At 39.1% G+C, this 16,631-nt stretch overlaps 1 protein-coding gene across 2 annotated transcripts in view; it reads right to left on the reverse strand.

Annotated features, from left to right (window-relative positions):
* Hcf (Host cell factor) overlaps positions 1–16,631 on the reverse strand; it is a 42,518-nt gene that overhangs the window by 10,845 nt on the left and 15,042 nt on the right. The window contains exons 3-13 of one of the 2 annotated variants that reach the window (XM_045766790.2): positions 16,472–16,631; positions 16,121–16,323; positions 14,827–15,021; positions 13,046–13,191; positions 10,133–10,270; positions 9,638–9,830; positions 8,906–9,225; positions 6,816–6,944; positions 6,068–6,283; positions 1,912–2,097; positions 1,509–1,760 (exon numbers count right to left, since the gene is read on the reverse strand). The exon at positions 16,472–16,631 is cut by the window's right edge and continues 23 nt beyond it. In XM_045766790.2, coding sequence (XP_045622746.1) covers positions 1,509–1,760; positions 1,912–2,097; positions 6,068–6,283; positions 6,816–6,944; positions 8,906–9,225; positions 9,638–9,830; positions 10,133–10,270; positions 13,046–13,191; positions 14,827–15,021; positions 16,121–16,323; positions 16,472–16,631 — 2,138 coding nt within the window. The remainder of the gene's footprint in view (positions 1–1,508; positions 1,761–1,911; positions 2,098–6,067; positions 6,284–6,815; positions 6,945–8,905; positions 9,226–9,637; positions 9,831–10,132; positions 10,271–13,045; positions 13,192–14,826; positions 15,022–16,120; positions 16,324–16,471) is intronic. The other variant, XM_045766791.2, reaches the window with a different exon arrangement.

Below are 16,631 nucleotides of genomic sequence, written 5' to 3' on the forward strand. Positions count from 1 at the left end.
TAACAGTGTTATTAAGTGCAACCGATGAGGAAGTGTTACTCAGGATAAGTAGTGTTCCATTATAGTGGTGTATATTATAGTGGTGCATTTTAATAGGGCGGTGTTACAATTGGGCGGTGTTACAAGACCTGGAACTTCAAGAACAGCCAAGAGTGACCCTCATCAAGTTGTGACGTAACAAGAGTGGGGGAGAGAGTCAATACAAGACATGTAGAAGGGCGAGGTGAAAGGGGAACCAAGTGCTAAGTCATCACTTTCCTTTCAAATGTATCAGCTGGATTAAATATTTTATATTAATACATTGTTAATGCATAATACAGCATAGTATCTGCATTTGTAAAGCATCAATTAGTAAATTGGGCACAATGCCACTTAATTTGGAATCCTCCGTAATAAAACGATGGTCGAATTTTTATAGTGATTTGGCCAAACTGTCCTAGAGATTTGAGTTACTAAGTTCCAAGTTAGTGAGGCAAAGAGTCAACAAGGAAGAAACCTGGAGCCATGGCCTAAGTACTTATGACTGACCAACTTAAACCTCTTGTCACCTTCTTCAATAATAACTAAGCGTTCACAAGCTTGCACAGGCATGAACATGTGGGAACACATTATGGGTGAAGTTCTGGTCAAACATATCCCAATGCACAACAAACACCTGTTGTGTCTGAGGTTACAAATAACAGTGCTGGAGATGGTACAGGTCACTCAGCAAAGCCACCACACATCACTCATTCATTTCCTCCAGTGACTCCCTATGCATCATTACGAATCAGCAGGGACCATTTGAAAAGTTTTAATGCCATTGATACATTGTTCTGCCAGACTACATAATCCTTTTCTTCAGAAACTGCAGACCTTAGGGAGCAGCTAGACAAGAATGTTCAAAAATATAACAAATATGCCACAGGGTTTCACTACTTAATAATAAAAATACTTAGTTTCATATTCATACATAAATATTGTCAGTTTCAAGTTAATATGATAAGCCTCGAAATATTGACCAGAAAAATAAAAATTGGAAATACTAAATGGAACTCATTACAAAAACTTAAACCAAAACTACAAAACAATGAAAATAAATCAACAAAGTTATTCCTGTGTGGAGCCTTACCTCGTTTCTACAAAAACAAAAAAAATCTGACATTACTACAGCTAAACCACATGAGGTAGAGATTTCTTTCTTGGATTTTTGTACCTCCTGGAAGGCTAATTAACAATGTCGACCGAAAAATTTCTCCGAGGACAAATTTTTTATCGGAGGGCCAAAGGTGGTGTCAAAATTAACATGTGCGCAGTGCAGAGGTTAAAACAAAAAATTATGCCTCACTAGAATTACACATCTATATATATAGGATTAGAACAATCACTCCTCCTTGCAGCCTCTCTCACTCTCTCTCAACATCACCCTAGTTACCTAAAACATAGCATTAAACCTATTTCAAAATATTAAATCAAAGAATGGAGATAGTAGAAATAAACACCAAGCTAACTAGGGAAACTGTGCTCACCTGCTGCCCTGATTGCAGCAGACCCTGGGCAGGAACAGCAATGATCTGGCCTGACCCAGTGTTGAGGAGAGTTGTGGTACTAGGAGTGCCAGATTTAGCAGCTATTGTGACTGTCTTGGTGTTGGCACCAGCCTGACCTGCCTGCCCTGCCACTGTAATGGTCATGGGCTTGGTGATAGCCTGTGTGGTGGTTGTGCCACCAACACCCCCTGATGATACCACAATCATCTTCACGCCACCACCAGCCGACACCTACAACACCATGCAAGTACAGTATATTAATACAATTTGGGTTACTGTATTTATTTACAAACCTATCGTTTGACTTATTTCTTTACATTTGTAATGCCTTTTAATTTTATAAATAACATTTCGTTAGGAAAATGTACGAAAATTCCTTTACCTGAGCAGTTTGTCCACCAGCCTGTGTAGTAATAACGCTGGTAGTGCCAGTTTGTAATGTTCTGATAGCAGATGCTGTGGTAACTACGATGATTTGTGAGGTTTGTGGTCGTACTACACTAGCTCCACCTGCTCCTGGTTTGGTGATTACTATCGTCTGCTTTCCTCCTACTGTTGTAGTACCAAGCTAAACAAACAATTATATAAAAATTAATATTTTGTCAACTCTTTGAAAACTATTATAATTTTATTTGGGGAAATATGTATGGAGATTAATAAACAAAGTATTAAGCACTGTAGTACTACAGAAGACAAATATCTCTTATCATTTCCTGTTAAAAAAAACCATTTGCATACATTAAATTTATTCCAATCCTACTATCTTCACTATCTTCTAGTATTCTTGCTGTGACCATCTTCATGACCCCATCCAGTATAAGGAAAAAAAAAGAGCATCACACACACACACCTGGTGCTCACCTACATCAATATTCCACCAATCACTCATCATGTCACTAACTCTCACATATGCTCAACTTCCTGCACAGAAGCTTTCATGCCATTCAATAACATTCCACTTTATCCACGTTCAATATTCTCTATGGAGACCCCTCTTTTCACTATCATAAGCTTTCTTAATGTCCTTAACACTTTCGCGCTTTCGAGTAGAGATAACTCGTCACTGGTTTTTCTTACGATTCCGCATAACTGCCTACTTTTCTCGTCAATCGAAAAAATATTTCTATAAATTCCATTTTTTAACCGAAATGGATGGGGATACTCTCAGATTGTTCTCCATGAAATTCCCGTTCTCCCTCACCGAACACATGGCATCTCGGCCTACCCAGTCACGTGGTCGGCCCATTGTTTTGTTGACACGCCAAGTGCCCACACTGTGCTCCCCTCTCGCGGCAAACGTGACCCGTTTTACGCATTTATTTCCGTTCCGTTTCCGTTCTCGTGTACCTAAAACCCATTCAATACCTTGAACATGGATGCTGCACCAGGAACACGCAGTGGAACGCAAAACAAAGGTAGGAAATCTAGGAAAGCAGAAGAGATCGCCAGGATTTTCGATCTGTATCGTGGGGTCAATCTCACTCCATCCAAGATTCCCGACGTTGTTGAAGCCTTTTCAGGGTCTTCTGATGATGATTTGGAGGCTGACGAACCGGAAAATGATGTTCTTTATGAGGTTTCCTCAAGTGATGAAGATATTTCGAGTGAGAGTGAGGATGAGAGTGATGAAGAAGCCCCAGCCCCGCCACGCGGTGACCGCACGTGTCCGGTACCAAAGAGGGCTAGGCTGGGTGATGAGTGGAATCGTAGCAATACTCCTCCCATCGTTGATAACTTTACTGCAACCCCTGGCCTAACAATTCCACTACCTGCTACTCCATTGCAGTTTTTACAATTATTTTTCACTAGAGCAGTGGTTGAATACTTAGAGTATGAAACAAATTTGCATGCCACACACGTCATACATCTCATGGCTGAGTCAGCAAGAAAAACGTGGAAACCAGTGTCGGTGAAAGAAATGGCCCGATATTTGGCCCTGTGCATACTGATGGGCATAGTGAAGATGCCTACAATGAGGATGTACTGGCAGACGAATCAGATGTGGCATTGTCGATTCTTCAACTTGTTTATGTCGTCTGCTCGGTTCCAACACATTTCTAAGTTCTTCCACATGTTTACACATGTGGCACACTTAGACTACAACGTGGCGCCCCCAAGGATCTGCAACAAGTTGTAAAGGGTAAAATGGCAACCGACACGACCGTATACATGCGTAAGGATAACACCTTTGTTATAGTTTGGAAGGACAAGCGCCCCGTCTCTGTCATCACCAATATCCACAATGCCGACACTACTCAAGCACAGCGCAGGAAACGCGTTCGTAAAGGTGACGGGAGAACTGGAGTAGAAATTGTGAAAATGAACCCAAGGCCATAGTGGATTACAATAAGTTCATGAAAGGTGTTGATCATTTTGATCAAATGGTCAAATATTATGAGTTTGCAAGAAAAACCCACAAATGGACCAAGAAGATCACTTTCTATTTTCTGCAAATGGCCATGCACAATGCATACGCATTGTATAACCACTACTCAACAGATACAAAAAAACTAACACTATTAGAGTTTCACGCAGTAGGAATAAAAGCCTTATTGGCGTGGAACAGCAAGGAATGGCCAACAACAACAAGTATACCACATGTTCCCGACATAGATGCCAGCGCAGCTCCTCCTGCTGACGCGGCAGTTTCAACACCCGGGCCATCTGGTGCTAGGCGTCCTCTGTTCACCTCAACACCTAAAGCCCACTCATCAACCACAAATTCTGAAATGGACATTGAGGACATAGAACCACTTGATGTTTCTGATTTCATAGAAGATTCTACTACAAGTTTGGTGGTTCCTGTAGAAGACAATATTCTTCCAGTGAATCCAAAAAATACAAGAATTATAGATTCAGAACAACGTCTCAACTACAAGTTGACGCATGAACTCGTGCACTTGGCTAAAAAAAAAAGATGCCGTGTTTGTTACAAGTCTGGCAAAAGGAGGGACGTGATATATGGATGTAAAACTTGTGATGTGGCACTGTGCGCTGCGCCTTGCTACACAAGGTACCACCGAAGAAAGATATTTTGGGTGGAGAAAAAATAACCACCGGCAACAGCTTCACTCCACCTAAGAAACATCAGATGAGCAACTTCAGGATCAGAAGCCTGAAGATGGTGGAGTGAAGAAAAAATGCTCAACTGTTGATCTTCAATCAACATAGACAGGGTAAGTACACCTATTTGGAATTTTTTATCATCTATAAGAAGTTGTATTATATACGTTTTGTAGAGAATTTATTTGCGAATTTTTTGGTACCAGAATGAATATTATATCACATAAACTTCTATGAGTAAAAAAAAAAAACACAAAGTATGTTTGGGGGTGTGGAGGGTGTGGCGGCCGTGTGGCAGTGGGTTCCCTTTAGCCGTTGATATATCCAACACGTGGGAAATATTTGTATGTGTTATGTATATGTCTGTGTAGGGAATTTTACTGCGATCACTGTCATACAAATTATAAAATGTTTCAACAAGTATAAACATGAGAAACATCAAACGAACGAAAACAATGCGTTCGTTTCTGCCGTGAACGCATACTGAGCGACGTGGTTCTATATTTGGCGCTTCTCTTACACATGCTTTGTACAAATGTTATACATTTCATCTTATAGAAAATTTTATTGCGAACACATTGGTATAAAAAAGAAATACGTACATAGAAAAGTAGGGTCAGGAAACGTATAAATGTATAAACTTTCCAAGCATGATTTCCCCCCTGTGTTTTCGCCAGTGCGCTCGCGGCTAACTACTCTCCACTTCCCACACTCTTGCGGGTGGGCAATTACCTATATTAAACATTCATATGCATATGTCCGTGTAGAGAATTTTATTGCGATTCCAATGATACCAAAATTAGCGATGTAGGACAACTGTAGGCTTCGCAACCATTAAGAGAGTGGAAACATTTTGTTGCTGTTTGGCGCTCTCGGCGAGTGATCTGCATAGTTTTTTATTTGGTGTTGATACTCCTTATGCTTGGGCGGCATTTTATAGGTATGCTCTTATAGACAATTTCATTGCGAACACAGTGATACCAAATTTAAATACGTGCGCCTTCAATTATTGTCAGGACAGTCAAACGAGTGTACACTTTTTCGGTCTTACGCGTAGGGGCGCGAAGTGCCGAAAGCATCTAGGGTATTGATTTTTTTTGAGCGCCGAGAGCGCGAAAGTGTTAAGTGCCATATGATCTCCAAATCACTTTCTCAACAAGCTGTCTTAGTGTAACCATCTGATTCACAGAGCCGCTCTCACTAGTGAACTAACATTTTCCATCATTATAGGTAGCTACATTTTCAGTTATCTCGGGTACTATTCTAGTCACTATTTTGTAATACACTTTCACCACAACACATCATAGGCTCATGCCTCTATAGTTCTTACACTGTTGGCCAGAAATCATGTACTCATGATTTCTGGCAACACCATCACAATCACACACAATTGTAATTATATTTATCAGCCCCCAAAAATTCCCTTAATTTATGCCAATTTAGCACATTGAAAACTAATAAAAAATCTTAACAACCTGTTGCTTGGCTATGACGATATTCTGTCCCTGTCCACCCGCTTTGCCAACAGTTTGTGCACCAGCTTGAAGGCTGAGAATCTGTCCTGGTTGGGTAGTGGAAGTGGTCATGATGGGTTTTACAGCACCACCTGCTTGAGTCGTGACCAGTTTGACGATGGTTGCTCCCTGGCCACCCACACCAGGTTTACTTTGAACCAGGTTCATTTTGGACATCTGGAACCAAAAATTTATTAGTATTTGTAATTATTACAAGAGTCTGCTTAAATAAACCAATCATATAGCTGGTTTTCATTAGAGAAGGAGTGTGTTTCAATCAGTGGGTGTTGGAATTTGGCTCTGTGGAGATAATGTTATTCTGAACATGTTGATGTAACATATCTCATTAAATATTTGAGAAATTGGATTCCAATTATATTTAATAGAAAATCTTGAGCAAATTTTCCCACTTAAAATAGAAAAATAATCTAAATAAGACTATTAACTTGTAGACACACATACCTATATACCAATGAAATATAACCTGTTATACCTGTTACTCTCATCATTGGTAAAATCAAACACCCAGGGGCCCTACCTGGCCTCATAACAGTAGATGTTAATAATTAACAAGCCAACAGGTAAAGCATTCTCTACACATCAAACCGACAATGACAAAAATAACGAGTCATTTTATCAAATTACTGTATTTTGCAAAATCTCAAAATCCCCCCTCCATGCAGCACACCAAAATGAATGATGAACTTACAGGTGTGAGGCCCTTGCTGGTCTTGACAAGTGTAACAATCTGTGGCTGTGATCCAGGTACACCACTTTTCTGAAGAATGAACTGCTTGCCTCCCTGTCCTGCTACAGTTGCTCCTTGGGTGTTAAGAACCTAGAGAAAGAGAAAACAAAAAGAGTACGTTATACACAGGTAATACAAAATTCACATACCGATTCGTGATCAAGCAACACATTTTTTTATAAGTCCTGTATATGCAACATGTCAACGGGTTGATCAATTTAAATTATTCAAGTTCAAACAAAGTTCTATTTGTACATGTAAGGTACAGTAATTTTACATTACTGTACCTTACAACCTACAAATGATACATTATATATTATAGTAATAAGCCCCATTCAAACCCAAACTGAACAAAGCAAATACAATATATTTAAATTTCTATCATTCTAATGTATTTGTAAAGTAAAAAATAAAAAATGCAGAGGAAATAATTTTATAAGAGAGTTTCCTTCCCCTGAATCTCCCAGAACTACCTACATGGAGTCCTCCAACCCCAGGAACCACACCAGGATCTAAGGAATTATTGATCACCTACTAGAGACTAGTTGGCAGCTTCAGAGGGAAAATTATGCTTACCAAACTTGAATGAATTCCATGACAGGGTCATCAAAATAAGACAAGGGCCAGAAAGTTTTTGATACAGTTCCTACAAGGGCCGGAAAGTTTTTGATACAGTTCCTACAAGGGCCGGAAAGTTTTTGATACAGTTCCTACAAGGGCCGGAAAGTTTTTGATACAGTTCCTACAAGGGCCGGAAAGTTTTTGATACAGTTCCTAACACAAAATGGAGAGACAAGTGGAAACAACTGGAAAGGTATTAGATTGGGCATGTAAGTACCTGATGGAAATGAAAAAAGGTCAGAGAGGATATGTCAGGCTAGAGACATGGGAAAAGTAGTGTTCCACAAGGCTTTCTAATTTATGTAAACAACCTTCAAGAGGGAGTGAGTTCATACCTGTCAATGTTTGCAGATGATGCAAAATTAATAAGAGAACCAAAGCAAACAGTAGGTTGCTATAAGAAGACCTTAAACTTCAGAAGTGGGCATATAAATGGCTGCTGGATTTCAATCCAAGGAAGTGTAACATAATAAAAATGGGTAAGGGAGAATACTTGTACTTCATTTTAAGTATATCATAAGGGATAGGTAATTATAAAAACCAATAAGAGAAAAATATCTAGGATTAGACATAATCCAAACATTAACAGCAGAAGCTCATGTGAACAGGATAATATAAGCAGCATATGGGAAGTTAGCAAATATAAGAACATAATTTATGAATCCAAACAAGGAGGCTTTCAAGTCTATGCACACTGCCTATGTGAGACCATTACTCGAGTATGCAGCACCAGCATGGAACCCCCGCAATGTGAAGCACAAAAGGAAACTTGAAAAATGTCAGAGGTTTGCAACTAGATTAGTACTAGAATTGAGAGGCCTCAGCTATGAGAACAGGTTGAGGGAGCTCATCATCACAACCTTATAGAGAACAGAGGGGATATGATCACTACATACAGGATCCCAAGGGGAATACACAGTGACAAAGGAACCCTTTTTAAATTAAAAGGAAATAGGACAAGAGGACATTAATGGAAGTTGATTTGAAACAAATGAGAAAGAAGTTTTTGACAAATTGAATGCACTGAAGGAAGAGATTGTTGAAGCCAATTCCATTCCAAACTTTAAGACAAAATATGAGGAAAATGCTAATGTTGAGAGAAGTAATTAGCATGTCAGATATAAATGGCTAGGTGGCGGGGCATAAAAAGCAAGACCTCACTCTCCAGTAGTAATGGCTAGGTAAGCACTATCTGCCTAACATCTTCACCTTTTTCTATCCTCAAACTAACCAAATTAAATTTTTCAACACAGGAATCATGCTAATAATAAATCCTTTTAAATTTAAACACCATTGGAGTCAAAAGCTCATATTTTTGTGCCAAAAACTTGCACATAAGTAAGTTCAAAACATTTGAGAATGAACTACACACATTAATGAAGAGATTACTAGCAAGAAGGCATCAGTCAGAATTATGGCTTATATCTTACCTGTCCAGACGGTGAAACTAGTCTCACGGTTTGTCCTGCAATTGTAGTAGCCACCTTCACACCTTGTGGGGTAACTAATGTATTAGACTGCATTACTTTCACAGTAGTAGGCGATGCTGTATTACCAGTACTGGTAGTTATTTTTTGCGTAGCGGCAGCTGCAGCCGCTAAGGCAGCAATACCCGACATGCCACCTTGAGAAGTAGTTGTAGTAGTGGCTGGTAGGCCACCTCGTAAAATTTGTGTTGTCTGTCCCCCTGCACCAATAACTTTTATTTGGCCTGTTCCAGGTGTACGTACTCTGACAATGTTACCACCAGCTGCAAATTAAAAAAATTTAATATAAAAAATACACTGTTACATATACCAATGCAATAAAGATTAGATTAAACCAGTGATATGAAAATAGCCTTAATATCTTAAGATATATGCTCAAGAAGTTTAGAAATCAAGATAAAATTCTAGACATTTACTAGAGGACAGGTTCTAATGACTTTTGATAGGCCTAGGTTAATACCATGGACAAAGAACATAAAATAAAGCCAAGAACTGCAAGCTCAAGAGAATTTTTTGTGTCTGTAGTCGAGGGGAAGTGCACTGTGACCCCTTACGAATCTTATCCTTTCCTAAAGCTGTTTTATTGACAGTGAAGCTCGCGTGCGTGTATGTGTGCGCGCAAATGGATGTACTTTTCTGAATTTCATTAAATATGCAGTACTAAGCAATACTAACCTCGTATAGTCTGTGGAGAAGTAGGAGCCATAGGTGATAGAGTTCCAGGTGCAGCGGGTCTCAAAACAGTCTGGGTGAGGGTTATGGGCTTACTGGCAGGAGTACCAGGCAAATTGGAGGTGGCAGGAGTGCTAGTAGGAGTAGTTGGAGTCGATACTGTTGATGCTGGTGTTGGGATATCATATTTTTGGATCTGTTGGAATGGAAAAGTTTGGTCAATTCAAATAACAGAACTGTATTAACGAGGACACACTTCAGAAAAAGAAATTAAACAAGATATGTTTCGATATGAATATTTCATAATATAGTAGTCTGTCAGTCAGAAAAATCAGTCTCCCTTCTGTAAATACATAGGGAGGCAGAAAACTAGTGGATGGTGTGTGTCATTAGGTTTCAGGAGAAATCATTCCACCTTCTCCACTTCCACAGGCAACGAAAGCAAACTCGTACAAAAAGAAAACTAAAAACTATTTTTTTTTAATAAATCTTACAAACCTGAAGCAAATAAGCATCAGCAGTAGGTGTCGCACCCCAGCAGACCTCCAAGGTGGTCGTCGAGGCTCTCACCAACTGAACTCTTCCAGGCGATCCCGGCACACTCGTTTCCAGGTACCACAAATCTTTGCAGCAGACCTGAATTGCCACACACACATATTAATGAGCTTTTTCTGCTACAAACACTAATTCTAAATTAATATTTTATCCAAGAGTGCATCTTTTTTTTCCAGTTGATCAGATAAAAAATTGGTAATAATGTATGATGGGGGAGAAGTCAGTTATGATGGTATGGCTGTATTAAATGAATGCCCAGAGAGAATGAGTGGTGAAGTAGATGTATGACAATAAGTTATATTGAGTACAAGGTCAAGGGGGTTACCACACAAAATATACAGGCAAATGCAGTGAATTTGGCTTTTAAAGTACATTGTCAGTGAAAGCATTTTGCAGGAGATGTGGAAGCATTTGGAGGTGTAGCCCTGATCTGACAAACCCAATGGAGCACAGTGAATAATGATGTGCCTTGGCAGTGTGGAAGAAGCTCCTCACTCTGACTCACTGAATGCAAGTTGAGAAAACACAAGTGAGATGAGGAACTTGTGCGTTTGATTCATTCCATTTCCATGGGAAGGGAGGATGGCGCACATCACCGGCCAAATGTTGGGATACTTCTTGGGTGGCATTCTGCATTAGTATGACAGCTGGAATTATCATACTGTCTGAACTGACAGTCTTGCTTCACCCTAAATATAAACTTAAGTCTTTCATACCTATCAACCTCACATTATTTGCACTTATACATTAACAACCTCCTATTTTACACTGATCTGACCTCAGCATACACCCGAACACTCAGGTGTGCTACAATAATAGCATCAAGAACCAGCTGTTGTTATTAGCAGGCTGGAAGACCCCCAAAAATATCCAACCCCATTTCAATTCAACTTCTATATAGATCACCTACACCTCATCTTAAATTCTTTTCCTTAAACCTCAGATTTCTAATATTTCATCAATAATGCTTTTGCAATCCACCACTTCAAATTTGATGCTCTTTGACCTAAGATCTGTATCTCATCTTGTTATGCAATGTCACAATAACCTCACTGAAAACCCCCACACATGCAAAATGAAAGGAAAGTGGTGACATTTTGGCCCATCCTGGACCCTTATGAGGATGAGACCAGGACATACAGAGAAAGGAAGCCAATAAAGTACAAAGGCAAAAGAATAGGAGAGGTGCCAGGCAACAGCATAAAACCCAGGACTAATGTTCATGATGGACATGTGTATGAGAGCCAATTAAACAATATGGCATCTGTGCCAAGAAGCAAAAAAGGCCCCCAGTTGCCTACTGATTAAGGAAAGAGGACATCACAAAGGGGAACATTAGTATATAGGAGATTCTACATCAAGATTTAGCATTTTAGAGGAGGGCTGCAGGTGCAATCTGTCAAAATCTTGAGCGTGTCGAAAGTGAGCAGGAAAAAAGTACAGTACTAAGATAAGGAATGAGAGTTTTGGCAAGCTAGGAGGTAAGAAGATAATCAATAGAGCCTCATGAAGAAATAATAGGATGAAAAGGATGGCAAAATTTGAGTCCTTTTTTTAGGAAGATCATAAAAATAAGGATGGGGAGATGACATCAAATATTTTTTGAAGATATCACAGTCATAAAGACAGAAGCTAGAAAGCTGTCACAGTTAAGAGTTAAAAGTTGATTTAAGATAATCCAAAAGGTTACAAGCAAGAAGAGCTACGTCATAAAGTCAGATAGCCTTTTTAGAGAGTATACAATCAAGAACCACCACCAAACTGTCATGGTCAGCAGGGAGAATAGTGTCGGCTTTCTTGGAGGAGAGGGCAAGCTGATAGTGACAAAAAAGGTGGCGATTTTTAGAAAACTGACCGTTAAGGACAGGGTTTAAGACATTTACTCTAAAACCCTTCCTTCACTGCTTAGTTTGTTTACGTTCTACTCTCATCTAAAAAGCTGCCTTTAGCAGGATACCCTTTTTCCCCACGTTATTTTTTCCACTTGCACCACATCTCACCTACTCTTTTTGCCTGACATTAGCTCCGTTTCTCTGTATGTCTCAGTCTTGGCTTTATAAGAGAACAGGATAAACCAAAACTTCATCACTTTCCTTTGATTTAATCTGTGAGAGTTGGGTTATCTCTTATTAAATATATCTGGGATCTAACTTCTCTAACTACTATATTATGACTGATTAATCTATTAAAAATATCCTGAGTCATCCTATCCTAATGCTCAAGTTCTCTTTCATCCCCAATTCACCCCTGCGTCCTGTGGCACTTTCATTCTACCGAACAGATTAAGACTTATTATTTCCTGTGGGCGACTCTGGCTCCTCCTTAGCGTGATACACCGTGCTTACTAGAGTATTGCGTAAAACAATATACCATTTACAGTATGTTTCTAAGTATCAGTATCAGTCGATCAGTAGTAGGCTGATTGACTAATCTAAGGTAAGTGGTCAGTGAAAATGATATAAAATGGTACAAAGGAGGATTTGAAAAAAGCAAGCAAGTAAAGGGATGAGTGAAATAAATAGGCAAGAGGTTGGAGTGCTATTTTGTGCAATGCTTGAAAGATTTGTTTCATCCCTCTAGGGAACAACAGTGTTCAGTTAATAAATAAACAGATGTATGCATATATAATTTATTTATTTACTTATGTGACACATCTAACTTTAGACACCCTAATTTCCTCAACCACAGTGTTCTTGATGGATTACACATATAGTGTACTATATATATATATAGGCCTACTTTCAATTCAGATATCTGCATGGGGTTATAAACTATTATTATTAACATTATAAAATCCAAGTTTATATTCCTATTTTCTTAAATACTCTCATATAAAAGGGCAAGAGAGAAACTGACCTGGTTATTCCATGCTTTTCTGTAACCGTCCCTGCCTGACCACACAAAGAGGCGAGAGTGAATACCAACTGAACAGTGACCAGCTCTTGCACGGGGCATTTGGTCTTCAAATTTTTCCATCATTGCATTTTCCCAACTCATATTTTCTGGGGGATAAAAAAAAAAAAAAAACATTACAACAAACTGTACACACATTATTGTAGTTAGCCAAATATTTTGTGCTGTTAAGTCCACCAATTTAAACACTTTAATTTATTTGGATTTTTTTTTCACCAGAAATCTCTGTAGCCCAAATTTTTATTCAAGCCAGGTAGGAAAAACTCAAACTTGAACTTGAACTTACTCAGATTATCCAAAGATTAGGGTTACCGGAATTCAGATTACCGATCTCTTACAGTAATACTCATACTAATGTTGATAATACAGGTGGCCCAAGAGTTATGCACAGGTTACATTCCTGTGAACACTGTGCAAATCAAAACCAGTGCAAATGAAACTTTAACATATATAAGAAATGGGTTAAGGTTTCAGAGACCTCCAAAATTACACTATTCCTCTGCTTTTGCTCGACAAAAATCTTATAGAGCAACTTAAATTTACCAAAATGACTGGTAGGCCTATCCCAGATAATCATTAAACTGAAATTCCTTTAAATGAAAGGGCTAGATGTTGAAGGCAAGTGTGTTGGACATTCCTCCGCACACAGTTTAATATGTAACTTTTCCAAGTTTTTGTTATTGATTCCTGTTAATAAAAACATCGTGTTTTTCATATTTCACATTAACGTGTGTAAATAATAAAGGAACATATGGCAAGAGGCAGCAGACCTCTGCTGCCTCTCTTGTCTCTATAATACAATATAGTTATAAGGTACCTGGAGAATATTTTCAGTTTAGAACAGCCTCAATTGCCAGCTTACATTTAGACTTATTGGAACTGTAATATGCTTTCACACCATCACTAATATCTATATAACTATCTAGATAGTGTGAGAGCAAAGTTGGTGCCTCAATGTAATCAAAATTGAGATTTTGATTTTGATTCTTACCACCTTAAATGGGCAATGAATCTAATACTCAACCATTCTTTATATCAGTCACAATACTATACATAGTGAGGAAAATCAGTAGGAGCTGTGAGGAGGATTTAAACCTATGCACCGAGTACTCCTCCCGAGCATATTTTCACCGATTTTCTCATTGATGTATCACGTTAATGTGATTTTGATGTGCACTGTACACAGTATCATGAATAAACAAGCACTACACACCCGCACCAGCCATCCATTACTTCATCCCGCAAACAAATACTGTACATTTACTGCACTTGCTCCTTACAAACTGCTATTACCCCAGTCACATATCCCTTACCATATAGTGTGTGTTGTCCACACTCACTCGCTATGCCCATCCACATTCTTCTTGACCTCCGTCTTCTCTTCCTACCCTCAAATTCAGTTCAATATACTGTACTCTCATCACCAGTCTATCATCATCCATTTCTTCAACATGCCCAAACCATCTTGGTACGCTCTCCTCAATCTTGCAGCTTATTGGCTTTTACACTCCATTTTTCTTCATGACATTTTCATCGCTTTCTCTACTCTCTATTGCTTAGCAGAAAGATTATTGAAGCAGTACTATAAATATAAGGTCTTTCCAGTAAATTTTTTAAGATACAATTCAGTAGTAATGAATCAGTGATCAAAATGTGAACCACACAAATACATAACATTGTTTTGCATGATAATATATATTAGGAAAATTAATATAAACACTTACCAAGGTTTAGGCAAGCAAGGGTGTTCGTGCACTTCCACTCTGACTTCTCACTGTTTGGTCCCTTGAGCTCTTCTAGCACTAGAGGTACCCAACCTCCAAACACATACATCTTGTTTCCTAGTAAAGTGGCAGAATGTAGTGAACGAGGCAGGGGATGAACACCACTAACTGTTGGACGTTCCCAGTTCATGTTATCTGAAACATTGATTGTGCTAAAGATTCAAAACTATCTATGCAAAATGAAGGATTTATTGTATTATGACAAAAATGTAAAGGAAGAGATACGCACAAATCATGGGGTAAATAACACTCCTACCATTCAGACAGGTTCAAAAAGCTAGGGGGGGGGGGGGAGAGATTGAGGAGGAAAGTGTGCATTCCCTTGGTCCTTAACTCTCAGTAACTACGAGGAAGTGAGATCTAGCTCGTGATGCCCCGCCTCCTAGCTGTTTATACCTGGAGCACTAATTCTCTTTCAACATTAAAATTTGTATCTCATTTTTCCTGTAATTTGTTAAATGGAATTGACTTCGGTAATCTCTATCTTCAATGCATTCCATTTTCCTACCACCCATACAGGGAACGAAAACTTCCTTACATCGTGTCCATGTTTATTAAGACTTCAAATCTGCTTATACTTTAAGTCCCAGCTGAAGCCAGATCCTATACCAAGCTGAGGGAGTAGAAAAACTCTTAAACTGCCCACAGGTTATTCAGAGGTAATGTCTGATAGGCCCCAACCAAGATTTAGCTGGTATGTCATTCAGTGAAGCCATACTTGACCTCCCATTTTTATCTTTTGCTCACCTAAGGAGCATGCCGTTCCAAGGAACTGTTTCCAGGGCAGCTTCAACTCTCAGGTGCAGCAAAAAGAGGAAGTTTTGTATAAAGGTTACGGTGTATGGCAAAACATATTAACATGGTGCCCAGCAATGTGGCTACGACTTTTCTGACCAGTAGAAGGGCTTCATGAGCTACAATAAAATGCCCTACGAGTCATTGGAACCCAAGCTTTTCCCCACCGCCTGCTGCAGCAAGGCCATTGCCCACAGGAAGGGTACATAACTGAGCAAAGTACAATCTGCTGTAGTAGAAAGCTGCACTCTTTACAATGAGAGCTCAGGTCACCTAGTATTTGTTATTACAACAGGTCCATGCAACTATTACTGCTGTGTGCTACATACTAAAACACTTACTTCCCTCTACTATAAAGGGAGGGAGGAGGAAAACTGGATGTAGAAAAGAGGAAGAGTTGGAGGTAGGAGAGGAGAGAGGAAAAATAAACAGCACTTACTGACATCCAAGATCCAAAGATCTCCCAATCTAGTACCACTCATCCCTCCATATATAACCAGCTTCGGTTTATCACTACTCATGTATGCAACTCCTGTGTGGGATTCTCTGGGAGGTGGTGGTACACCATAAGTGTCTGGTATGTCCCATGACATAACATTAGAATTTGCTCTCAGTTCCAATGTATAGAGATCATTCAAGTATCTGAAATTGAAAAAAAAAGCAGTCGAATTACAGGATCTTCAGTATCAATTAAAAGCTATAGCAAGGAATTTAAGCAATCACATTCCTCATTACAAGGAAATAATGGTTTATAAAATGAAAGCATAAACTTGTATATAATATTACTCACTTTGGGATATTATTTTTGGGGTCTTCACTATCATTGGCTAGTCCTCCAAAGAGGTAAACCTTATTGCCAATCAGTGTAAATGAGTGGCCCAATCTGGGGCATGGAGGTGGACCATTGCGAGGAGGCCGGGGTTTCACGCGTTTCCATTCCCACCTGGAGG

Source organism: Procambarus clarkii, chromosome 81 (assembly GCF_040958095.1).
Source record: "Procambarus clarkii isolate CNS0578487 chromosome 81, FALCON_Pclarkii_2.0, whole genome shotgun sequence".
NCBI lineage: Eukaryota > Metazoa > Arthropoda > Malacostraca > Decapoda > Cambaridae > Procambarus > Procambarus clarkii.